The sequence below is a fragment of the Rana temporaria genome, chromosome 1 (assembly GCF_905171775.1).
Source record: "Rana temporaria chromosome 1, aRanTem1.1, whole genome shotgun sequence".
NCBI classification, from domain to species: Eukaryota; Metazoa; Chordata; class Amphibia; order Anura; family Ranidae; genus Rana; species Rana temporaria.
In genome coordinates, this window is record NC_053489.1 from 99,301,656 (window position 1) to 99,328,119 (window position 26,464).

General features: G+C 42.6%; 1 protein-coding gene across 1 annotated transcript in view; it reads right to left on the reverse strand.

Annotated features, from left to right (window-relative positions):
• Positions 1–26,464, reverse strand: part of SV2C (synaptic vesicle glycoprotein 2C) — a 250,179-nt gene that overhangs the window by 29,236 nt on the left and 194,479 nt on the right. The window contains exons 5-9 of the mRNA XM_040341177.1: positions 11,971–12,104; positions 10,027–10,116; positions 8,392–8,502; positions 3,190–3,278; positions 511–675 (exon numbers count right to left, since the gene is read on the reverse strand). Coding sequence (XP_040197111.1) covers positions 511–675; positions 3,190–3,278; positions 8,392–8,502; positions 10,027–10,116; positions 11,971–12,104 — 589 coding nt within the window. The remainder of the gene's footprint in view (positions 1–510; positions 676–3,189; positions 3,279–8,391; positions 8,503–10,026; positions 10,117–11,970; positions 12,105–26,464) is intronic.

The following is a 26,464-nucleotide window of genomic DNA, read 5'->3' on the forward strand; positions in this document are numbered from 1 at the left end:
AGAATTCACTATTTTAGATGAGTGTCCACATACTTTTGACCATAATGTAAGTTTTATGGTCAGTTGTCCACATGCTTTGGTGTATATATACAATATTTTATTATTAGTTCTCATTTACGTGGGGGTACCTATCAATACACACGTGCAAAGGGCTGTCTTTGCCCACACAGGATGCTACACAGTGGCTGCACAGACACAGCTACTGGTCCAAATTTGACAGCTGTGTCGGTGCAGGTGCATGTCCCTGCTGCATCCCAATAGGCATGAATCGGATTGGCTGCATGCACGTTCACAGAATACCAGTGCATCCCGTGCAGGCAAAGATGGTGCTTCGTATGGGTGTACAAATAGGTATGACATGTGAGTGAGGCCTTATAGTACACATATAGGCCCATGGTTTAGCTATCAATATCACCTTCATAGGATCACCATGGCCTGTTTGCAGTCATATTTGGCCTTTGTGGAAAAGTAGAATTAAATTGTTTATAGACAGAAACAAAAAACAAATACTTGTCATTGATGAAATCTCCATTTCTATGGATCTGATTTTCCAAAGTGAAGTTAAAATTGTAGTTGGAGATATTTTCGCCATGGAAATTTTTCACTCTTAAAGCATATTCATCAGCTTGAAGGTGCCTAATAACATCTGAGAACCAGACAGACAGTCCATAGTAGCTGTATAAATGAAAAAAAAAGATGTTAAAAGATGTAGCAGAGAAAATAAAGGAAAGAGAAACAACCAATAAAGCCTAACTATAACCAAAACCTATGTGGTGTTTTAATTGGCATCTGTGTCTATGCTGAGGTGATCTCTAATTACCACCTGCCAGGAAAAAATCTGATGTAATTATAGATTCAAAGACCAACCGTCTGAGGTTGTGTGCTGAGAGTGCGCTAGCTACATGCTCTGAGTACATTGACTGAAATGTCAGCAACAGCACTCTCTTCAGCCAACCACAGCAGCCACATGATACAGAAGCTGCACGTTGAGGGGTTCAATAAGAAATACTGTATGTCAATAAATATTATACTAATATGTCATTTTGCATTGTCATACACAACAATGGTTCCCCCATAATGGGTTACATGGCACATACATTCCTAACAAATGAGAGCACAGTAGACAATTAGAGAGTGCAGTACAGCGTAATAGACAGTAAATATTATGTACCCCATACTCATTCAGGGGTCCTTCAGATTTGGGGTGAATTTTAGGCGGAACCCCACGCCAATTATTTTTTTAAATTGCTTGGGGGTCCCCCCCAAAATGCACACCAGATCCTTAGCAGTAGACATGGGGGCAGAGTCACTGGCTTATGTCACTGGGTAATACCTGCCCCTATGTTTACCTGTCATTAGGCTGTGCCCCTGGATGGGAACAGTCATATTCGACGGATGGCTACTCATTCACATAGGTGGGGGGTGGGGATCTAAGGACCCCTTTGCTAAAGGGGGCTTCTAGATTCTGATAAGTCACTCCCCCATACCCCTATAACCACTGGGCCAAGGTTGTGGGGAAGAGGCCCTTGTCCTCATCAACATGGGGACAAGGTGCTTTAAGGGGAACCCCCTGCCCCAAAGTTCATGCCGCCAACATGCCTCATGTTGGCGGCATGTGTCCTGATATGGTTTAGGAGGGGGGCTGCTTCTTTTTGGTTCCCCCATTTCCTAGCCTACCGGGCTGTATGCTTGAAAAGGGTCTGGTATAGATTTTGGGGGGGAACCACGGCATTTTATTACAACAATTTGGCTTGGGGTTTGCCTTAAAATCCATACCATACCTGAAGGACTTAGTATGGATGGGGGGGCATGCTGTTTTTTTTTTCAGAATATTGATCGCCGGCATTCTTTTATTTCTATTTCAGCTGTCAGCAGGATAAGTCATTGGAAGGATGTGGCGGCCAGCTTCCCAATCCGCACCTTAACAACTAGCCATTGTTCACACAAAATTCAAATAGATTGATCATTTTTCGACCAATCCGAATTCAAATTGTTCTGAAGATTTGAAATATGTTAGAAAAGGAATAAACAGAATGAAACTTAACAAATTACAATGATATTTTTTTCAATTCTAATTCGGAGATTCTGATATATATACGGATCTCTGAATAATCAAAAATGTGTCCAAACTTAGATTCGGACCAAAACAAATTGCACATGTCTAGAACGCAGTGTAGTACCTATGTGGATGCAACATCTCCCAACATCTCCCACTGTACTTAGTGCCTCCCTAAGTAGGTTTTCTTCACTCATGGACAACTAATCGCTACTCATTTTCTGTTATACCCTGCAGCTCATCCCATTCATAAAATTGGGCCATTATGTGTATCTGTGCAGACACATAACTGTTCTTTTATACTGCTACTTTTGAAATGAGCCCCTTAAGAGTTTCAAGCATCGAGCACACAACATGTGTTGGCTCCATCACTTTACCAAATCTGAATGTGTATAGAAAAAGATAGAAACTGAATCTTTCAATTCCCTAATAAGTAAACATAGCAATACCTCCTTAATCTGTTCATTGGCTGCTTCAAACGCTGTTTCAAAGACAATCCTATTTTCCCCCAAACATGCACGCTAGGCAGACTAAATAGCGCTGTTACTGATATGAAAATGTTGACTTTTTGTCAAAAGTCAGAGTCTAAGCTCTGATCTACAATTCAAATCACTTCTTTGGGCTATAAATGTATGCCGACTGCCTTGTATAGAGCACATGACTATCGCACGATAGGTCAGCGGGTCTTTGATGTTCAGCATGTGATTGAGAGCCTGGCTTCATCTTCTCTAAAAACAAGACAGTGATATCCAACAGGGGAATAACTGGGTCTCTGCAGTAGAGGTTTTGTTCACTCATTATGCAATGTTGAGTTGTTTATAAGCTGAATAGCTCATAATTTAACTGACAAAGGAACGCTTAATTTAAGCTGTATGTTGTTTTTCTATTGGTTATATGTTTGCACCTTACCAAGAGACGTTCGATGTAGTTTTTATATCCTGCATTGCTAACAAATAATGCTACCTAGTACATCACTGATTTCTAACCATTCTTATTTTCAACATAAGGTCACCAATCCTGCATATTTAGGATCAATTCTTAATATTCTTATTGTAAAGTAAAATCTTGGTAAGCACCAATAATTGCAAACTGAATAGACATGATTAGTCTTTATTTTAACGAGCAACCCTTACCCGAATGATAGAGTGAGCCAAACCACAGTTAGCTTGATTGTGTTCTCTCTGACAGGATAGTCAAAGCACCTCATGAACGTTAACCAGATCTGCAAAATAACATATATTAATAACAATCATATGAATAAAAGGATAGCCTGTATCACAATGCAACACTTCGTATGATATAAAGATAAGAGTAATTAGGGGACAACATAATTATATGCTTTCACTTTAATTAATTTTACAATGAAGCTAAAATAGATGAAGTGTAGGAGGGACCTTTTGTCCTTATTCTGGATGATGAAGATGTAGTTTCATTAATGCATCCACAACATTTTAAAATCTGGAATCATTTGTTTAGTAACTAACAAGGAGTTTCAAGTAAAGAAAAGTTCTAACTGGGCCTTTATTTATTTATTTATTTATTTATTTTTGACCATTGATGTTCCAAAGTCCCTATCTACCTTCACAGTACTTTATACTGTCCTATGCCACTGATCATGTGGAAATTGTCAGTTTGTCAGCTAGGATAGCACAACCATTCATCTAAAGCACTGTAAAACAGTACACCAGCTTAAAATAATAGCCACAGATTGTGGTACTCAAGTTAGAATAAATTACTTTATAAATGTATATTTACTTGGCCAAAGGTAGCACAAGGGAATGATTTGCATGGCTCTGCCTTTTATATTAAATTCTGTATTTTTTGTATTCTGTATTAAATTTTAACATATTCCCCCCATGTGTTAAAATTATTTTAGGTAAAAATTATGATAATTACTTATATCTAAAGCAGTGAATGTGATATTCACCAAACAATCACTGCAGGTATACCCTTGATGAATGTCTCATTCACTGCTTTATAAGACGCCTTTCACACTGAAGCGCCGGTAAAACAGAGCTAAATCGGCAGTCATTTTTGCAATGCCTTAGCGCCGCTTTTCGGGCGCTAGTTTGGCCTTTTTTATTTGAGGACACATAACAACGTGACCTTAAATAAAAACCCATAAACACCCATTTTTAGGGCAACGCTGCCCATTCATTTCAATAGGCTGGGGCCAAAGGTGCTGCTTGCAGGACTTTTTCTAACGTCACGCAAGCGCACCGCCTGAGTGTGAAAGCACTCATGCAAATGAATGGGAGGCAGTTTTCAGGCGCTTTTCAGAGGCTATTTCTAGCGTTAAAATGCCTCAGTGTGAAAGGGGTCTATACTCATAACGAATAATCAAAATATTGAAAAGGCTCTTTATCTAAACACTTTATCTATATAGATCAGATAGTAAAATCTATCAATCAATCAAATTCAAGGGGATAGTTGAGCATGGTTGAGACAGGCAACCCTGGACGATGGTGGTGGGGATGAGGCCCTTGTCCCCATCAACATGGGGACATCCTCCCCATGTTGAGGGCATGTGGCCTGGTACGGTTCAGGAGAGGGGGGGCGCACTCTGTCCCCCCTCTTTTCTGCGACCGGCCAGGTTACGTGCTCGGATAAGGGGTCTGGTGTGGATTTTTGGGGGAACTCCACCCAATTTTTTTTTAAATTTGGGGTGGAGTTCCCCTTAAAATCCACACCAGACCTTAAGGGTCTGGAATGGATATTTGGGGGGAACCCCACTTAATTTTTTTTTAAATTGACGGCGGGGTTCCCCTTAATATCCATACCAGACCTGAAGGGCCTGGTAATTGAATTTGGGGGGACCCCCACACTTTTTTTTTTTTTTGATGAATGAATTCTCTCTGAATTGCCGGGAGCCGACAATTCATTTGAGACGCAAGTCAGTTATAAATTACTTTTTTTTCCTTTCTGAAATTACACTTTGGGAAACATGCGCTATTTCACATGCTCAATTTTCACCCCCCCCCCCTAGGTACGAAATTTAAAGGAATATTTCACTTTTATTGTTTCACTTTAAGCATTATTAAATTCACTGCTCCCGAAAAAACTGCCGTTTTTAAAACTTTTTTTTGCATTGATACATGGACCCAGGTCCCCAAACACTTTTTAGGACAATAACTTGCATATTAGCCTTTAAAATTAGCACTTTAGATTTCTCCCATAGACTTTAACAGGGCATTCTGCGGCTTTTCGAATTTGCCGCGAATACCCCAAATTGTTCGTTGTTCGTCGAACAGGCGAACAGGCAATGTTCGAGTCGAACATGAGTTCGACTCGAACTCGAAGCTCATCCGCGAAGGCATGTATTGCTATCAAACAAGTGATCATGCTGAAATGCAAGCTTATTCTTATAATGTACACACGTCTCTGCTCTGTGTTCTGCTGCTAAGATTGTCATCCGTTTTGCGTTTCAAAAGTTAAATGGATTTGTATTATTTGCTAGGTTTTATTTTTCCCGGCTTATACTACCTAATGCTGTGGCTTACCTTTTCATCTTTCAAGGAGATTTATTTTTGAGCATCACTGATTTTTTAACTGCTGTACTTAACTAAACACAGAGTTACAGGGAACTAAGAACTAGTCAGAAAAATGCTGCCACTGAAAGTGTCTCCTCATACTAAGATTACCTGTGTATGCTTTATACCATTAAACGCAAATATTCCTTTTAAAAAGCAAAAAATGCTACATGTTTCAAAGTCCTCAAAAAAGTTATCGTACCTCATCAGAAATAAGATACCTAAGATATAATAATGATGTCAACAACGTGTTCTTGACAATATCCTGTTAAGAACAGAATAGGAACTAATAGCAGGACACCACAAACCTCACTTCCTTAGCACTGGTAGTTTCAGAGCTGGGTTTGGGCAATACAAAGCCATCACCTATAAAATGGGATTTACGATATGAGCTGCTGACCACGCTGTAGGCCAGTAGGAGGTCACTGGAAAGAGTGAACTTATTTTACACAATACCTTTTTAAAGGACAAGCATACTTTTACAAAATCCTAATCCTTACTGGCACGGCTTGCCCTCCCCCTTTCTAACTATTCGCTTTTGTAGTTACCGCTCAGCAACCCAGTCCAAGATCAGCAGCCTAATCATGGCAGGGCTCTGGTCTGAATCAGAGAAAGTAATAAGGACATCAGGCACACATTGAGATGGAGCGAGGTCTGTTAGGGTCAGAGTAAAGATGTCACTACACACCTCCAACTCCTTACAGAACCTTACAGAACTGTCAAATTAGAATTAACTGGTGCAACAATAAAGTTATTTTTTTAAGAGACGTTACACTTCTAAACAACTATGGTAGCTATAAAGAGCAGCAGCTCAGGATCAACAATCAAGATTGCCTCGACCTAAGCCATTCATAGCATTTACTTTTTCAAAAGGGCTGTCCCCAGAAACTTACAGGTGATTATTCCAGGGGCTGAGACAGAAACACAGTCAGAATAAATTGTTAAGAGAACCAAAACTAAGAAGGGGAGCAAAGTCTGGAGAGAGGATCTCAGTAAAGTCAGGAGGGAGGATCACAGTAAAGTCAGGAGGGAGGATCTCAGTAAAGTCTGGAGGGAGCATCTCAGTAAAGTCAGGAGGGAGGATCTCAGTAAAGTCTGGAGTGAGGATCACAGTAAAGTCAGGAGTGAGGATCACAGTAAAGTCAGGAGGGAGGATCACAGTAAAGTCAGTGTCAGAGGAGTTCACATAAGGTTAGGTTAGACAGAGTCAGGAATGTGGGAAGGCCCACAAATAACGTGGGAGGACGCAGCAGAACTATGAACTACAAATCCCATGATAAATATCAGAGGAAGGTCACAAAAAGGAAACATAGGAGGAACAATCAAAGAGATGCACTAACATCGACTGAACTATGGCCACCTGAATGATGACAGACAACCATAATGCTTTAGACTGCTTGGTTGGATGAAGCTGCTTGCATATATATTCAATAATTTTAAGTTGATTTCCATACTTGTTTTGGGTGAGTACTTTTGACCAAAGATTTGGTCAAAAACTTTGGTTTACAAAATGGATATTTGTTTGCTTTATAATAGGTTTATACTAGTGCATCTGTGCTTTCATTGTATTTTCACTGTGATTTTGAAGTTCAATATAGTTTTTGATGAATTTTCCATGCTGCTGTGTTTTTTTGTAGGGGAAGGAGACTGTTCAATTCACTTAGCAGTGGTATTCCTTCCACTGCTGATGTGACAGTTTTAGCTCTCAGAGATGCTGGTTGTTAAGGAGCTGGCACCTGCCGGCATCCTAACAACCAGTGACTCATCTCATTCAGCTGTCAGCCAGGGATTCCAGCTGACAGGTAATTGTGAACAAAGGAACAAGGATGTTCAAAAAGCAAAAACAAAAAAACAGTGTGGAGGTTTCCACACAATTCATAACAGGACCTTGGGGTCTGGTATGAATTTTAGGGTTACCCAACATTCATTTTTTTTTTAAATGGCGTGAGGTCCCTCCCCAAATCCATGCCAGATTCTTATCCAAGCATGCAGCCTGGCAGGCCTAGAAAGGGGGAGACCTTACACCATATCAGGCCACATGCCCTAAACATAGGGTGTACTTTGCCAGGGGGATTCCATATCCCACAACCGTGGTTGTGGTGGTCTGTGTTTGAGCGGCTTATCAAAATTTGGTAGCCCCCTTTACCCACTTCCAGACAACCCACTGCACTTATACTGTGAAAGGGTGGCCCTGCTGAGTCGGATCACTTACAGCCCTGGCTGCTCTGTCATTTGCTACAACACAAGCCTCTGCAGCATTGCCACCACACCATGAAAGCTCTGCTTCTTCTACTCAGTAAGCCCTGTCTACTTCTACATCAGCATGGTCTGGGCCAGGAGCAAAACCTATGGGTTGGATCAGATTCTTGACTGACAGCTCCACTCCTCTCTGCATGGCCTTAGGGAGGGCCTGAAAAAGCTGATGTGAGGTCACCAGGCTATGTGATGTGCTGAGGCTTGGCCTAGCCCCCAAAAATGATGAAGAAGAAACACAATCACGTGACTTTAGAAACAAAGGTTAAAATAAATAATTACAACATTGTATTTTGAGCCTTTGTTCTATAAATGAATCTCTGATGGCATGCACTACACTTACAAGATTGTAATTATTATTTGTGTATGATTATTGAAAGATTTATGACAAGTACACTTTGAACAAGTAAGACTTTAAGATTTTAACAATCTTTTCTTTTTAGTTGTATAATACAGAAAAAATATAGATATTGTTTTTATACAAATATCTATTCAGATGGTATGTACATTTTCATATTTATTGAATGTTAACAAATCCGAAAAATCACTTACACTGTACAGCTCTGTGCGAATCCTGACAAAGCATCGCCTGTACCAAGTTCCTGTGTCTGTCTCAATTTCAATTAATTCATCTATTTGCTTGGGAGTCTTGATTCTATGAACCTAAAGTAAAATAATATGTCACATTATTGTATAAAGCATATATACTGTATATGTATCTAGACTTAAATTGCACACTAGGCTTAAAGGGTCACTAAAGGAAAACATTTTTTTTGCTGAAATGACTGTTTACAGGGTATAGAGACATAATAGTTAACTGATTCCTTTTAAACATGATTAAAAATAGATAAAAAAACAATCATATAATGTACCTGCAGTTTAGTTTCGTGTTTGCTGTTGTTTCCTGGTTCTCTGATGTACAGAGCCACAGAGCCAATAGAGGGCAGTGAAGGTTTTGCCAAATAAAACTGGATTGATGCTGAGGTGTTTTAGACACACAGTAATGACACCAATGAGAAATCTCCCAGTACTGTGGTGATCAGGAAACAGACAACCAGGAAGTGTCCAGAACAGAGAGGAATTACAGCAACATCAAAGCAAAAATGAACAATTAGGACATGAAACCAGGACTGCAGTAAGGTAAAGGAAGCTATTTAGCTAAAAAAAAAAATCATTTAGTGACTCTTTAATTTACAAAGGTTTTGAGCTCATGCACACACCCACAAAATATGCAGCCTTTTTTTTACAGATCTGAACACAGGGTATGGTTTTCTAATGCCCCATACATACAGGTGCATAATGATTAGTAAATTTGAAACCAAAGTAGAAAAATCTGCATCCATGGTCCTGCATATGGACCGTATTTTACGCTGTACACATTTTTGCTAATGATTACATGAGTACAATGCAAATATAATCTGATGCAATACAAGAGTTGCCTGTGTCCTAGCAATGAAGAATGCTATGCAACACCAGTCACCTGTACCCAATCAACAAAGAACAGTGGGTGGCAAGGACCAACTGTGTCCCAGCAATGAATGGGCACCTGCATCCTAACGAACAATAGGCCTGCAATAATGCTATATGTATGTATGCATATACGTAAATGTTACATATATATACAAGGTATTGGACAAGGTAAAAACACAGGATCTTGACAACAGCAAGAGTCTATATATTAGCCCCCTTTCATACTGAAGTTTCATTAAAGTATGAAAAGTTCCATTATTTTTAAGAGGCAAGTCTCTATTTTTGTTCCAGTTAAAAAATGGACGCAGATCTAAACAGATATAAACGGACAACTGTCCACTTTTGCATCCTTTTTTTGCATTGGTTGTTAGGAGCTGGCAGCCCGGCAACCTGACAGCAGATTGTAAACAAAACATGTGAGGTCCCTTTTCCAATACCAGTCTGGTATGATATTTGGGGCTAAGGGGAACTTCACCCCAAAAAAAAAAAAAAAAGATTGCGAGGTCCCCCCAAAAATCAATGCCAAACCCTTATCCAAGCATGCAGTCTGGCAGGCTGGGAAAGGGGGAGATGAGCGTGCACCCCCCAAACCATTCAAGACCACATGCCCCCAACATGGGGGGGGTTACTTTGCAAATCCCCCTGGCAAAGCAACTTGTCTCCATGTTCATGGGGACAAGGGTCTTCCCCACAGCCATGGCAAGCTAGCAAACTTACAGTAAAGACTTTCTCTGGCTGTCCACGGGCTCTCATATTTGTGTCATGAATCTGTTTCAGGATCATCCAAGCTTCATCGTGTCTTCCAACCTATCAACACCAACAGAACCAAAAACATGTCAGCTATATTGACTTTACAAGAAATGATCATCAATGTATCACCAACAACTTTATTTATCTTTCCTTTTTTCTATGTTAGAAAATCCATCAACTCTTAGTTTAAAACAAGGGCCTCCAAACTTTCTAAGAAAAGTCAATGAGAGTAAAATAGTTACATAGGGCCAGATTCACATACATTTGCGGCCGTGTAACGTAACCCGTTTACGTTACACCGCCGCAAGTTTCCAGTTTTAGTGCCCGATCCACAAAGCACTTACCTGGAAACTTGCGGCAGTGTATCGTAAATACGTCCGGCGCAAGGCGGGCCAATTCAAATGGGCATTTCAGAATTCCCGCCGTGCTTTGCGCGCAGTGATGTCATTTTTTCGAACGGCGACGCGCGTAGCGTAATTCTGTATTTCCGGACAGCTTACGCAAACGACGTTAATTTTTTAATTTCGACGCGGGAACGACGGCCATACTTTATACAGCAATACGATTGCTGTGTAAAGTTAAGGCACCAAAAACAACGACTAACTTTGCGACGGGAAACTAGACTAGCGGCGACGTAGCGAATGCAAAAATCCATCGTGGATTGCCGTAACTCCTAATTTGCATACCCTACGCTGGTTTACGACGCAAACTCCCCCCAGCGGCGGCCGCGGTACTGCATCCCAACATCCGACAGTGTAAAACAATTACACCTGTGGGATCTTAGGGATATCTATGCGTAACTGATTCTATGAATCAGTCGCATAGATACTCTGAGAGATACGACGGAGTATCTGAGATACTCCGTCGTATCTCCTTTGTGAATCTGGCCCCATAATGCTTGTGAGCAGTAGGAGGTTTTGGTATTATTAGAAAGAATAATTTCCTCCATTGTTGCTGTCAGTGGGAGGAAGAGTGCCTCATCATTGGTATCAGTGGGATGGTTAGTGCCCCTTCATTGGTATCAATGGGAGACATAGTGGCCCATTATTGGTATTAGTTTGAAAAATAGTGCCCTATTATTATTGGTATTAGTGGGAAGAAAAATCCCCATCATTGGTATCAGTTGGAGGAATAGTGCCCCATCTATGATGTCAGTGGGAGGAATAGTGCCCCATCTATGGTGTCAGTGGGAGGAATAGAGCCCCATCTATGGTGTTGGTGGGAGGAATAGTGCTCTATTGTTAGTGTCAGTGGAAGGAATAGGGCCCTTCTATGATGTTGATGGAAGGAATAGAGCCCCATCAATGGTGTTGGTGGGAAGAATAGATCCCAATCTATGTGTTGGTGGGAAGAATAGTGCCCCATCAATGGTGTTGGTGGGAAGAATAGATCCCAATCTATGTGTTGGTGGGAGGAATAGTGCCCCATCAATGGTGTTGGTGGGAAGAATAGAGCCCCATCTGTGTGTTGGTGGGAGGAATAGTGCTCGATTGTTAGTGTCAGTGGAAGGAATAGTGCCCTAAGGGCCAGTTAAAGTCAAGCAAAGGGCCACATCCGGCCTGCGAGACGCAGCTTGGAGACCATTGGTTTACAACAATACTGAAATGAAGATTTCACTAAGAATATTGCATTCTGGCAAAACACTTGTCCCAGAACATAATGGCAAAACAAATCTGCAATCCCTAGGATTTTACTGTACTACATCACATTTCACATGGTGTAATAGTGTCATTAATAATGAGCTAGGCACTGCTTTTTCAGGGTACATTACTGTGATCTGATACAAACATAATGTGTTGAATGCCCAATACCATTTAATGATGCTAAGCGTTCACCTCATATACCTTTAAAAAATAATAATAATTTAATAGGATATTTAGAGAAATACCAACATGCACTATCCATCCTCACCTCCAATAGGAAGCGTGGACTTTCAGGCATAAAGGTGAGGGACACTACAGCAGATACACAAGGCAGGGCGCACACAATGACAAACACCCTCCAGCTGTGGAACTGATAGGCTGATCCCATGCTGAAACTCCATCCTAGTGAAAAAAACAAAACATTAATTTGTTATGTAGTTTATATAATGTCAACATTTTAATACAAGTGTAGATACCCTGGCCCGCTGTCATTAGGCCACATACAGTAGGTTATTGTTAGAACAATAGACAATAAATAAATAAAAAAACTGCAATAAGCAGAAAACCTCCATATACAGAATCTTAAACCCACAAATGATCCAAAGAAAGTCCAACAAACAAAAAAAACAGGAAAGCATGGTTCAATTTGCTCCAGCAGGAAGGAAACATATTCCTTCCTCATCCCCCAAAGGCAATCGGATACCTCCTTGACCAACAATCCCTGGTATTATCACCTATACATTTTAATATAAAGTTATATTTTGTGCCATTAGCAATTCGATCAGCTCTAAATTTACTAAGATGGCCAGAATTAGTTCTTGAGGGAGTCTATTCTACATTTTCACAGCTCATAGACTACACTCACACCTTTGTGTTCCGGCAACGGTGCTAGTAGTAGCCACACGAGCTACATCTGCCATGTGTAGGAGCAGCCTATACACGTGAATTGGCTCCCCTATGCTGTCACATGACAAATGTGCCGATAAATGCATGAAAATAAACACGTAGGTGTGAATGGGCCCTTACTGTGCAAAAACCTTTCCATATGTGGAGGTAAATCTCTTTTCCTCCAGGCATAAGGAGTACTCCCTTGACCTTGATGTGAAAAAACTCTACACCAAGTTCACTATATGGACCATTATGTATTTATACATGGTAAGCTTATCCCCCTTAATCGCCTGTTCTCAAGAGTGAATAAATTCAGTTTTGCTAATATTTCCTCATAGCTGAGATCCTTCTTGCCTATTATCAGTTTTGTTGTCCTTCTCTGTACTTTCTCCAATTCCCCAATAGTTCACTTAACCACATCCATATTTAGTACCTGTCTTCTAGTTTTACTTACACTTTGGGCCAGATTCACAGCAGAAATACGCCGGCGTATCTACTGATACGCCGGCGTATTTTCAAATTTGCCGCGTCGTATCTTGATTTGGAATCCTCAAACCAAGATACGACGGCTTTTGGCATAGATCTGACAGGCGTACGGCTTCGTACGCCTTCGGATCGTAGGTGTAATTCTCCGGCGGCCGCTGGGTGGAGTTCGCGTCTTTTTCCAGCGTCGGGTATGCAAATTAGCTGTTTATGGCGATCCACGAAGGTACGCGATTCGTCGCATTCTCTTACGTCGTCGCTAGTCAGTTTTTCCCGTCGCAAACTTAAGCCTGCCATGTTAAAGTATGGCCGTCGTTCCCGCGGGTCGAATTTTAATTTTTTTTTTTTGCGTAAGACGTCCGGGAATACGAAAGTATGTTACGCACGTCGCCGTTCAAAAAACACGTCAGGGCGCCGTAATTTCGCGCAAAGCATGGCGGGAAATTTCCAAATGGAGCATGCGCAGAACGTTCGGCGCGGGAACGCGCCTTATTTAAATGGTACATGCCCCATTTGAATTAGGCCGGCTTGCGCCGGACGGCTTTACGCTACGCCGTCGAAAGTTTACATGCAAGTGCTTTGTGAATCAAGCACTTACGCTGGAAACTTGCGGCGGCGTAACGTAAACGGGATACGATACCCCGCCGCAAATCTACATGAATCTGGCCCTCCCAGTTTTGGTGCTTATGTGTAAAAACAAGAATGTATGAGGACATTTTGTTTCATTGGCAGCCATTTTCTAGTGAAGCTTTTTGTGGGTCTTTTTGAGACATCTTTCTGGAAAATTCCACTGGACCTGACCTGGAAGACCACAGGGTAGTCCCAGGAAACAGTTAAAAATGATTCCTAATTAGCTTAGAAATTCCCTTTAGTCCCATAGGAGTGGAGTCTACTGTCAGGACTTCTGAGTCGGCCTGTAACCCTCTTCAGAATAAACAATCTAAATTAAAATATAATATTTTTTTTTTATAACTAGGTGTATTTTGGTAAGGATGCTTTATAAAAGGCTGAGATTTTTTTCACAGGTGAAGCTAGTAATTAATTCAAGCATCATTTGGAAGCCATGTAGGGATTGGTTGTTGAGCAATATGGAGCATTGCTAAATGATATAGGATAACATTGTCATGTCAATGTTGAAAATACTTTGTTATTATTCAGCACAAAAGGAAATAGACACTTCACTGCTTATCTGCCATATCCCACAGTTGTATACATTGGTTAGAACTGCTGCGTGGGTCACATACTACCAGATGTTCTTGGTGGGTGATCTGCCTATATAGTCAATCGTATATCAGTAGACAAAGCAGTGGTCATTGGTTATTTTCTGATGAAAAAGAACACTATTTTGAAGCTGCCATCTCCTACAGTATTTGTATGCCAACCTCATTGCCACTTTTAATCTTTTTTGTGTTTCTATTTTCATGTGTAGTCTGTTCTTTTATTATTCTTTGTCCTTTGATGACATGTCAGTGTTACCTGCTGAGCCTGGCTGTTCTTGTGGCCCATCTATTCTCCATCCAGACGATACACCATCTATCACTGACTCTGCACTCCAGGTTTATTCCTGTCACCCTTTAGCATACAAAAAGTGCAATGAATGTAGATTCCTTCTTGGCTACAATCACAGCATAATGCAGAAAGTGGCCTTGATAAAATGATTAATGATCTGCGGCTGAGTCATTTTCTTCTATATACCCAAGCTGCAGTGAACATATTTCAACCCTTTGTAATACATGCTTATCTTATCTGCTACAGTCATGGATGAAACCGTTTAATTACTTTCCGCTGCGTACCTTAGGTTCTGCTAACCGTTTCCTGCCATAGCTGCAGCGGTTTGGTTAAAGTGGCTTTAAAATGAGCCATTGGAATATAAATAGTTAACACTAATATTAAAAAGTTTTGCAAAGACCATTTGGTGTATATATCTCTCTCTGGAGGGAAAAATTACTTCTGTCTAAATGTCATTTTTAATTGGAGGGGCTTTAAAGTGAATACCACAACTAAGCCTTTATTATTGGTCCACAGTGACCAATGAACAGTACATTATAGACTTTTGGGCCTGTTCTGGTTGGGGCTGTTCTATTCTGCAAGAGATCGACCACAGAAATTATTTTCCTAGAATACAAAGAACACACAGGGGGGACTTGACGCTTTGTGACACCAACTTAGATATCACCTTGTAAATGTACCAGTAATATCACTGTGTTACATATAGCCTGTACAGACAGCAAAGCTGTGAGTGGGACCCAGAAGGTTCTCCCACTACAGGCTGCCTGCACATAACTACATGGAAAAGACCAGGAAAAAGAGCAGCAGTGGCCGGGCGTTATTACAGGAAACTTCTACACAGAGGCAAAGTTGTTTCATGCTGGTTTACTATACAGATATGGAAGAAACACTAAGGAGACACAGATTTAGGTAAGAATATACATGACTTTTGTATTTATAGAACATTTGTATAGCATGGATTTCAGATTTAAAGACTATCTCCACTTTTGCTGAGAAACCTACCAGAGGGCTTAAACAAGCTTTCTGTAAGGATACATTGCCCTCTACTGTCAGCTGATAGAATCACACTGTCATGTACAATTATGTATGTCGCTATGTCTGATTTTGGGGTTGTTGGGAAAATATCCAGAAAGGAGAAAGTGGAGAGAAAGAAGGTCTCAGCCACATATCTTGCCCATGCCAGATATACCAGGTCAGAAGAGATGGTTATGTATTTCTATTCTCTAATAGTTTAACTGCAGCTGCCCATAGCTTCTTGAGTGGATTGGTGAATTCTCGTGACAGAGTAGCTCTGTCCAATTACTCTCTCACATGCACAGTGCCAGATACTGTAACTAGGGCTGCGTTCCAGTGTGGTTGGGTAACAGCTGAGAAATCAGAAATCTTAAAATGTCCTATGAGGACGCGGAACTACTGTTCATCAACAGTAACAGCTTAAACCTGTCCCTGTGGTCTGGCGTTAAAGATTATGAGGGCAGAGGTGGACAGGATTCATAGTCTCCTGTTTTATTATGTATTTTGAATGCATGCAAAGTAAAGTTTACATCATTTTATTACAATTTTCTTTATCGTGCTAGCTCCACTTAATTTTTTGGCTGTGTCTCACACAGTCCAGCTCTTTGGTGCTGACCCTGACCCTGACAAGGGCTGCAACAGAATTACAATGTACTGTAGAAGTGATCACTGGTTCAGGCTTCTGCAGGCAAGGCGAATGTTCTCCATTCCATATCATTCTGTAATCTCTTACACTTATGATGATATTGAGAAAATTGAGATTAATATTTTGCTTTGGTTTGTTTGGTTTTAGCTTGGAGATACGTTTGGCTGGGTTTCCTTGCTTTTTTATTTAGCCTAATACCTCACAATCCTATAAAATATAATCCAATGATGTGGAACAGATTGTTTTTTTTTAAGTTTCATCTTGAGTGGAACTTGTACAATAATGTATTGGTTTTTGTTTACAGAACCGGTAGAGACCAAGAGAGTACATTGGTCTTTCTGGGAGCAGTGCTTTTAAAACAATTGGTTTCTATTCAAGGCTTTCCAAGCAACAAAAATGTAATACATAATTTCTGGTTTAGTTTTAAAATCAAATCAAAGCATCAGTTGAAAGAAAACAAATTAGTCTTAATTGATGTTATATTCAATCACTTTAAGATATAGATTAATAAAATAAATTATTGACACTGAATAAGGCTAGAGAAAAAAATTGATTTTTATATAAATGACAGAAAACAACTGAACATAAAAAAAGTATTGAAGAAATATTAAAGAATGAGAAAGAAGCTGTGCTGCCTCCTAAATAGTGCTTAATATAATGAAGCAGAAATAACAATGAAGTGCCTCTTTTTTACATACAACTTGCATATAACACCAATAAATAAATAACCATCAATACAGAAAGTACATATAAATATGTGAGTTATGAATAATATGAACATAAAATCCAAAAATGTGCTCAGTCCATTCAAACTCCCAGGGGGTTATCCACAAAAGGGATACGCCGGCGTATCTACTGATACGCCGTCGTATCCCTGTTTCTATCTATGGAACTGATCCACAGAATCAGTTTACCATAGATAGGCAGAAGATCCGACATGTGTAATTGAATTACACTGTCCGATCTTAAGGATGCAATTCTAGGCCGGCCGCTAGGTGGCGAGGCCATTGCGTCCGGCCTAGAATATGCAAATGAACACTTACGGCGATCCACGAACGTTCCGACGGGCCCGTCGCGCTAAATCTACGTTGTTTACGTCGAGTTACGCCATGTAAAAATAGGGCTAAGTCCTATTTGACTAAGCCCTATTAAGTATGGCCGTCGTTCCCGCGTCGAAATTTTAAACTCTACGTCGTTTGCGTAAGACGTCCGTGAATGGCGCTGGACGCCATTTACATTAACGCAATGCACGTTAGCGCAATGCACGTCGGGTAAGTTACCCGATGGAGCATGCGCAGTACGTCCGGCGCGGGAGCGCGCCTAATTTAAATGGGACTCGCCCCATTAGATTCGGCACGCCTTGCCCGGGACACATTTAAGTTACACCGCCGCAAATTTCAAGGTAAGTGCTTTGTGGATCGGGCACTTAGGTAGAAATTTTGCGGCGGTGTAACTTAAATCGGAAGATTTAAGTTACGCAGGATATTTGTGGATCTGGCCCCAAGGGCCTGATTCCCAAAAGAGATACGCAGGCGGAACTGCTGTTCAGTCTGTGCCTAACTTTGGAAACGATCCTCAAAAGGCTTTTTCCAAAGTTAGGCAGAAAATCTGACATGTGTAAGACACTTACACGGTCAGATCTTAGGATGCAGTACCGCATCCGCCGCTGGGGGCATTTCTCATTGAAATGCAGCTTTGAGTATGCAAATGAGGACTTAAGCAGATCCACAACGCTTTTCAGCACTGTGATTTCTGCGTAAGTTCCGATTTGCTTGCGCAAAACTAGGGCTGGTTTTACAATGTGGAAAATTAGTCACACCTTGTAAAGGCCCATTCAAGCGACGGCATTTGGTATGCATTCCTGAGGGAGAACTCCACGGCAATTTTTAATTTCAAAACCGGCATGGGTTCCCCCCCCAGGAGCATACCAGGCCCTTAGGTCTGGTATGGGTTGTAAGGAGACCCCCCCTACGCCGAAAATTCGACGTAGGGGGTCCCCCTACAATCCATACCAGACCCGTATCCAAAGCACGCTACCCGGCCGGTCAGGAAAGGGAGTGGGGACGAGCGAGCGCCCCCCCCCTCCTGAGCCGTGCCAGGCCGCATGCCCTCAACATGGGGGGGTTGGGTGCTCTGGGGCAGGGGGGCGCACTGCGGGCCCCCCCACCCCAGAGCACCCTGTCCCCATGTTGATGAGGACAGGACCTCTTCCCGACAACCCTTGCCGTTGGTTGTCGGGGTCTGCGGGCGGGGGCTTATCGGAATCTGGGAGTCCCCTCAAATAAGGGGGCCCCCAGATACCGGCCCCCCACCCTAAGTGAATGGATATGGGGTACATCGTACCCCTACCCATTCACCTGGAGGCAAAAAGTTAAAGTTATTAAACACACAACACAAGGGTTTTTAAAATAATTTATTAGTCTGCTCCGGAGGCCCCCCTGTCTTCTTTATTAGCTCTAATACCAGGGGGGGCTTCTTCTTCCGCTCTCCGGGGGGGGGGCTTCTCCGCTCTCCGGGGGTCTTCTTCTATCTTCGCCGCTCTCCGCTGTTGACTCGGCGAACCCCGGTTCTTCTGCAGCTGTCCGGTGCCTTCTCCTTCAGTGCTGGCTGCCTGCTATCTTCGTGTGTTAGCTCAATTACTAACAGGCAGCCAGAGCGGTCTTCTGTGACGTCATCTTCTTCTCTTCTGTTCTTCTCCCCTCTTCCGATGTTGACTCAACGCCTCTTGTCACTGCAATGATGGAAGCGCGCCTTGCATCCCATTTATATAGGCATCACCGTCCCATCATGCTCCGGTAGGTACCCACGTGGTGGGTGCACGTGGGTAGGCACCCACCACGTGGGTACCTGCCGGAGCATGATGGGACGGTGATGCGGAGACCCCGACAACCAACGGCAAGGGTTGTCGGGAAGAGGTCCTGTCCTCATCAACATGGGGACAGGGTGCTCTGGGGTGGGGGGGCCCGCAGTGCGCCCCCCTGCCCCAGAGCACCCAACCCCCCCATGTTGAGGGCATGCGGCCTGGCACGGCTCAGGAGGGGGGGGGGGCGCTCGCTCGTCCCCACTCCCTTTCCTGACCGGCTGGGTAGCGTGCTTTGGATACAGGTCTGGTATGGATTGTAGGGGGACCCCCTACGTCGAATTTTCGGCGTAGGGGGGGCTCCTTACAACCCATACCAGACCTAAGGGCCTGGTATGCTCCTGGGGGGGGGAACCCATGCCGGTTTTTTCTTTGAAAATTGGCATGGAGTTCTCCCTCTCAGGAATGCATGCCGAGCGACGCTGTCATTTTTTTTATAATTATTTGTTTTCCCGGCGCGTATATTTTTTTTCACCCGTCGCAACTTTAGTGTCCCGTCGCAATCCACAAAGCCCGGCGTCAATTACGTTTGCGCGCTGCACGTCGGGAAAATTACGTCACACGCATGCGCAGTATGGCCGGCGCGGGAGCGCGCCTCATTTAAATTTTAAACGCCCCCCGGAGAAGAGGACCGCCTTGCGACGGAGGCACTTAAGTTACACGGCGTGTAATTTCTAGGTAAGTGCTTTGTGGATCAGGCACTTAGGTAGAAATTTTAAGTCAGTGTAACTTAACTGCTGAAAGTTAAGTTAGGCAGCTTTTTGGGGAATTTGGCCCCAAGTTCTTAGTAGTAGATAAAGGTTCCCCAATATATCAGGGACGTGCAGTGAGGTCAGTGGCTGGTGAGGCACTTGCTAGTGTCAGAACCGGATACACACAGGTTACATACGCCGCGATCGTTAGAGCTGGAGCAATAATTTGAGTACTAGATCTCCTCTAACTCTAAACATGTAGGGGCAGATCCACAGAGAGAGTACGCCGGCGTATCTACTGATACGCCGGCGAACTTTCAAATTTCCTGCGTCGTATCTTTAGTTTGAATCCTCAAACCAAGATACGACGGCATCTGGGTTAGATCCGACAGGCGTATGGCTTCGCACGCCTTCGGATCTTAGATGCAATACTTCGGCGTCCGCTGGGTGGAGTTTGCGTCGTTTTCCGCGTGGGGTATGCAAATTAGCTATTTCCAACGATCCACTAACGTACGCGCGGCCGTCGCATTCTTTTACATCGTCTCTAGTCGGCTTTTTCCAGCGTATAGTTAAAGCTGGTGTTTTGCGGCGTATAGTTAGACTTGCCATGTTAAGTATGGCCGTCGTTTCCGCGTTTAATTAGAATTTTTTTTTTGTGTAAGCCGTCCGTGAATCGGGATGGACGTAATTCACGTCTATGTTAAAAAAAATGACGTCCTAGCGACGTCATTTAGCGCAATGCACGGCGTGAAATTTAGGGATGGTGCATGAGCAGTTCATTTGGCGCGGGGACGCGCTTCATTTAAATGAAACACGCCCCCTAATCGCCGATTTGGATTCCGCCGCCATAGATAGACTACGCCGCCGTAACTTACGGCGCCAAATTTTTAAGGATTCGAAGATAACACAAGTAAGTTACGGTGGTGTAGCGTATCTCTGATATGCTGCGCCGGAGCAGATCTTTGTGGATCTGCCCCGTAATCTGTAAAAAAAATTTAAGTGCTGCCTATGGAGATTTTTAAGTACTGAAGTACTGAAGTTTGGCGCCATTCCACGAATGTGCGCAATTTTAAAGATTGACATGTTAGGTATCTATTTACTTGGTGTAACATCATCTTTGACATTATACAAAAATAAAAAGGGTTTTCCTTAGTGTTATTTTAATGTTTTTTTTTTAATTCATGAAATGTCCCCCCCTAGGGTGTCTGCTAAAACAATATATATCATGTTTGGGGGGTCTGAGTAATTTTCTAGCAAAAAAAATTATGATTATTACACATAGGAGAGAAGTGTCAGAATTGGCCTAGGTGGCAAGGAGTTAATTACTATAAGTAATATACAATTAATTATTATATATTGTTTTAAAGATAATTTACTATATTTTCAAAAACTGTACTCAAGCAGGTGGCTTAACGCACAAATTACTGAAGTTTAAAGTTATAACTTTAAACCAGTAATTTCACAGTAAATAGATAAATAATAAATTATTATCTTATAACATATAGCATAATAATATATCATTTAGCTTGATTATAACGGTACCTTTTCAACAGCAGCAGATTCTCTCTCTGCCTCTTAACTGTGTGAGAAAAATCTGGGATCGCGGGTAAATCTTATACACATAGGCCGGGATTCACATACCTCGGCGCATCTTTAGGCGGGCGTAGCGTATCGAATATACGCTACGCCAAAGTTGCGCAGAGCAGCGAGCACAGTGTTCACAAAGGAAATGCTCCCAACGTTGCGCCGGCGTAACGCAAATTCGTAGGCGTAAGCCGGCCTAATTCAAAGTAGGTGGAAGTGGGCGTGATACATTTAAATGAAGCATGACCCCATGCAAATGATGGGCCGAACGAATGGCGCATGCGTGCGCATGATCAGAATCACGTTGAATATACTCCCTAACATACGATGGCTCAATGTCTAAGACATGAACGTAACCTACGCCCAGCCCCATTCACGTACTACTACGTAAACAACGTCCAACTGGTCGATACCTTAACATGACTTACACCTGCTTTATGAGGCTTAACTTTACGCCGGACGTACGACTTACGTAAACCACGTATATTAATGCGCCGGGCGCAAGTACGTTCGTGAATCGGGGTATCTCACTCATTTGCATATTTGCAATGAGGCGGCCAACGTAAATATGCGCCCAAGATACACCGGCGTGGGAAAGTTACGTTGGTCGGAGGAAGCCTATTTTCAGGCGTATCTAGGTCTATGGGTATGGCGCATAGATACGACGGCGCACATTTACACTTACGCGGTGTATCTCGAGATACGCTGTCGTAAGTGCTACGTGAATCCGGGCCATAAACACATGTAATTTCCTTCTAGTTAAGAGGGCTGGGCTGGAAGAGAGCATTTGTCTTTTAGACACATGCCCCTTCTATGACACTGCAGTGAGAGGCGTGCCTGCATTTTTATTGGACAGCTGGGGCTAATGGTACTTTACCATTGGTCCAAGACTCCAAGTTGTCCATTGAGCTCAGTGCCTCTGACAAGAATTGAGAAGAGGCACTATAAGTTCAACCTCTCAGTCTGCTACAGTGTGTCAGCTTATATTTAAACTGTCCGCTTTGTATGCAGCTTCTGATAGGCTGCGCAAGGAGCCCCGTATCTCTGGTACCACAGGTTGTAGAAACCCCCAATTTTTTACCAGTAGTGGGGTAGGACTTATTGGGGGTCTCTGATCTCAGGTCGCCGAGCTATGACCCTCGAAGCTCTGAATCTCCTGCCTCCCCTGACTGCACGTCCCTGCAACATATATATATATATATATATATATATATATATATATATATATATATATGTATATATTCAACATCCATATATTACGAAACCTCCACAAAGCATATAAACTTGTGCCAAATGTGAACATGTTGAATAAACACCACCAGCTGTGTGCATGTTACACCACTGTACTCACAGTACACTCATCTTCACTATATGACCCAAGAACCAATTTGGGTCAAATACTGATTAATGTTAGATGTAATGCAGTAATCTATGGTCTCCAGACTTCGCCAGGCCTTTTGTGTAGTAGAAAAGAACAAAAAAACTAGCACTTACAAGCAAATAAAATCAAGCATAGCATCAGGTAATGTATCTGTGAAAAATACCAGCTCTGTTATGGGTCATGTGACTTTTCTCTGATGAAGTCACATGACCTGTGACATAATGCATAGGGAGGAGTGTTCTGGAGTTGGTATTCTTCAAGTTCAATACATTTATTAGTTTTTAGCAAAGTTAGGTATATATCCTCAAAACAACAACGATACATCAAAGATACATAAACAAAAAAAGAAGTGGAAGCATCATCTCCAGTTATATGGTCCATCCCAACAAATTATCTATATAATATACATATATATGTGTAAAATAAAAACTGTAATCTGAGCCAATGGCTACGGGACAATTCTCAAAGTACATAGCTTGTATTGGGTGAGGTTAGAGTTGGTATTCTTAAAGATACATTAAATTATTCTATGCTTGATTTTATTTAATGCTTTTAAGTGTGTTGTCTGAGTGTGTTTGGAGCAATCCAGGATGTGTTACAATTTAACCAGAATGTAGAAATGGCAGAAGCAGGGTGATGTATTATGTATACTAATACCAATGGACCACATCATCTTGCAATAAAGAACATCCAATAGGTTTTATGAGAGCTACAGTTATGTGAAATTTGAACTCCAAGCACACAGCTTATACACACATGGGGGGCCAGATCCACGTACAGCGGCGCATCTCTCCGCCGGGCGCAGCGTATTTAAGGCCCCGTACTCACGATCAAACATGTCTGCTGAAACTGGTCCGCGGACCAGTTTCAGCAGACATGTTTGGCCGTGTGTAGGCCCGAGCGGACCATTTTCGGGCGGATCGAACAGGTTTCCAGCGGACAACTGTTTCCTGGACTTGCTTTAAAACAATCCGCTGGAAACCTGTCCGCCCGGACATGTAAGGTCGTCTGTACAGACCTACTGTACATGTCCTTCCGCCCGCCATCCCTCGCATGCGTCAAATGACTTCGACGCATGCGTGGAAGCCTTTTAAAGGCAGGCGACACCGCCGACACGCCCCGCGTATTGTTTACGCGCGGACCTCTGTTCGATGGTGTGTACGGCCATCGAACAGAAGTTCCCGGGCAGTCCCCGGGCAGACATGTCCGATGAAAACGGTCCGTGAGTACTCGGCCTTAGATACACTACGCCGACGTAACTTTTTTTTTTTTTCGAATCCTTAAAGAATTTGCGCCATAAGTTACGGCGGCGTAGTGTATCTTTGGCGGCGTAATGGAGCGGCATTCAAATCTCTGTGATGGGGGCGTGTTTTATGTAAATACGTCGTGACCCGACGTAAACGCCGTCCGTGGGGGTATCCCAGTGCGCATTCTCCAAATTAACCCGGAACAAGCCAATGCTCACGACGGTGACGTCATTCTACGCAAATCCCTATCCGCGAACGACTTACGCAAACGACGTAAAAAATGCGAGGCGGGAACGACGGCCATACTTAACATTGAGTACGCCACCATATAGCAGGTTTAACTATACACTGGAAAAAGCCGAACGCAAACAACGTAAAAAAAATGCGCCGGCCGGACATACGTTTGTGGATCGCCGTAACTAGCTAATTTGCATACTCGACGCGGAATTCGACGGAAACGCCACCTAGCGGCCGCCGAAAAATTCAAGAGATACGCCAGCGTAATTCTTTTGTGGATCTGCCCCGAAATCTTTATGTGACCGATGTTTTACTTCAAAAGGATTTGGATTTCTGTCCATCCTGTTATGAAATATACACAACTCTGCAACACTGCACAACTCTGATTTATATCTGCCACTGTACATAAACACTTACAGGTCTTCTTTACAACCCCAGCCTGTGACTGGACAGTAAAATGAGAAGCAGAACACTGAGGAGATCATCTCTCTGCTCTCTCATTCTAATAGCATGCTTCTTGCAATTTATCACAACTGATTGGAAACTTTTGCTGCTTCACCCTCTCCCATAATGAGCTTTGCTGTTGAATAGTTGACTGCAAGAGGTTGGTATCAAGCTAGATTCTACACTGGTTGCATTTAAAAACACATTTAAGGATGTTTTAATGAATACAAACCTGTGTCTTTTATATCTGCCTTTGGAGCTTGTTACAAGTGCTTCCCCCCTGTTCTTTCCTCCATCACAGCTGGTAACAACACCCGTTGCTTCCAAGTATGAGGAAGCAGGTCATCTTCTCCCATGTGACAGTGCTTGGGTCTTGGAGCTAATTGCTAGACATAACAAAGGGAACGAGGTCACAGCTTCCACATGCTTATGTCACAGCACTAAAAATACACAACATCCGCAGGTGTCGGAGGAAAGGGCAGCGAAGAAACACTGGCACAGAGAGTATCACTGGGTCAGGAGGGCCCCTGTATGGGTAAGTTGACAGAATATTTTTAAAGTAGAACTATGGGCAAAACTTTATTTTCATTTTGGATAGAGCAAGGGAGGGTTACAAACGCTGCCAATTTTAATTTTTTTTTGCTATCTGTGTCCCATTGTGAAGATTTACCTTCACTTTCTGTCCCACAGCCAAACAGGAAGTTATAGAAAATCCCTGCAAATAAAAAAAATCCTTGGGGGCCCCCAGGTTATTAGGACTAGTATCCCCATTGTAGGATTTCCCCCCTATTACTTTTCTGACGGCCTACCCTAAATTTTGGGTTTTATTTTTACTTTCAATGATAATGGTAAACAGGACAAATAGAGAGGGTGAATCTCCTTAAAGCGGGGGTTCACCCTAAAAAATGTTTTAACATTACATTGAGCTCACTTCAGAGATTGACCGTATGCTGATCTTTTTTATTTTGTCGTACATACCGTAGAATCGCTATTTCCCCCCGGCTTCCGGGTGGTGAATCCGGCAGGACTGGGCGCTCCTATCCAGCAGGCAAGTGATTGACGTGATGACGAACACTACCCCCGTTGCATACGGAGCGTCATGAGTTGCCGAAAGAAGCCGAACGTCGGTGCGCAGGCGCCGTATAGCGCCGATTTGCCCGTTGGCTTCTTTCGGCAACTTGTGACGCTCCGTATGCGACGGGGGTAGTTTTCGTCATCACGTCAATCATTTGCCTGCTGGATAGGAATGCCCAGTCCCGCAGGATTTACCATCACGTCAATCACTTGCCTGCTAGATAGGAAAGCCCAGTGCCGCAGGATTCACCACCCAGAAGCCGGGGGGAAAATAGTGATTCTACGATATGTACAAAAAAAAAAAAAAGATCAGCATTCGGTCAATCTCTGAAGTGAGCTCAATGTAATATTAAAACATTTGTTTAGGGTGAACCTCCGCTTTAACCGGTTCCCGACCGCCTCACGCAGATATACTGCGTCAGAATGGCTCTCCTGGGCAAAATCCTGTTGTAATCCCTCTCCACTTTAAAAAAAAAAAAGTTTTGCCTTTAGTTATACTTTATCAATTGTGTCTATTTTTTGTAAAAAAAAAAAAAGCTCCCTCACTTTCAGTTGCTATTAGCTCTACCAACAAGTGTCAAGTATTGAGCTTGCAATATTCTCTCTCTTACCTTGAAGCCCAAGGCACAACCCCCAATTTCACTTAAGGCTCGGTTCACACTGATGCGACATAGGATCCAACTTGTGAGACTTCAAGTCGGAT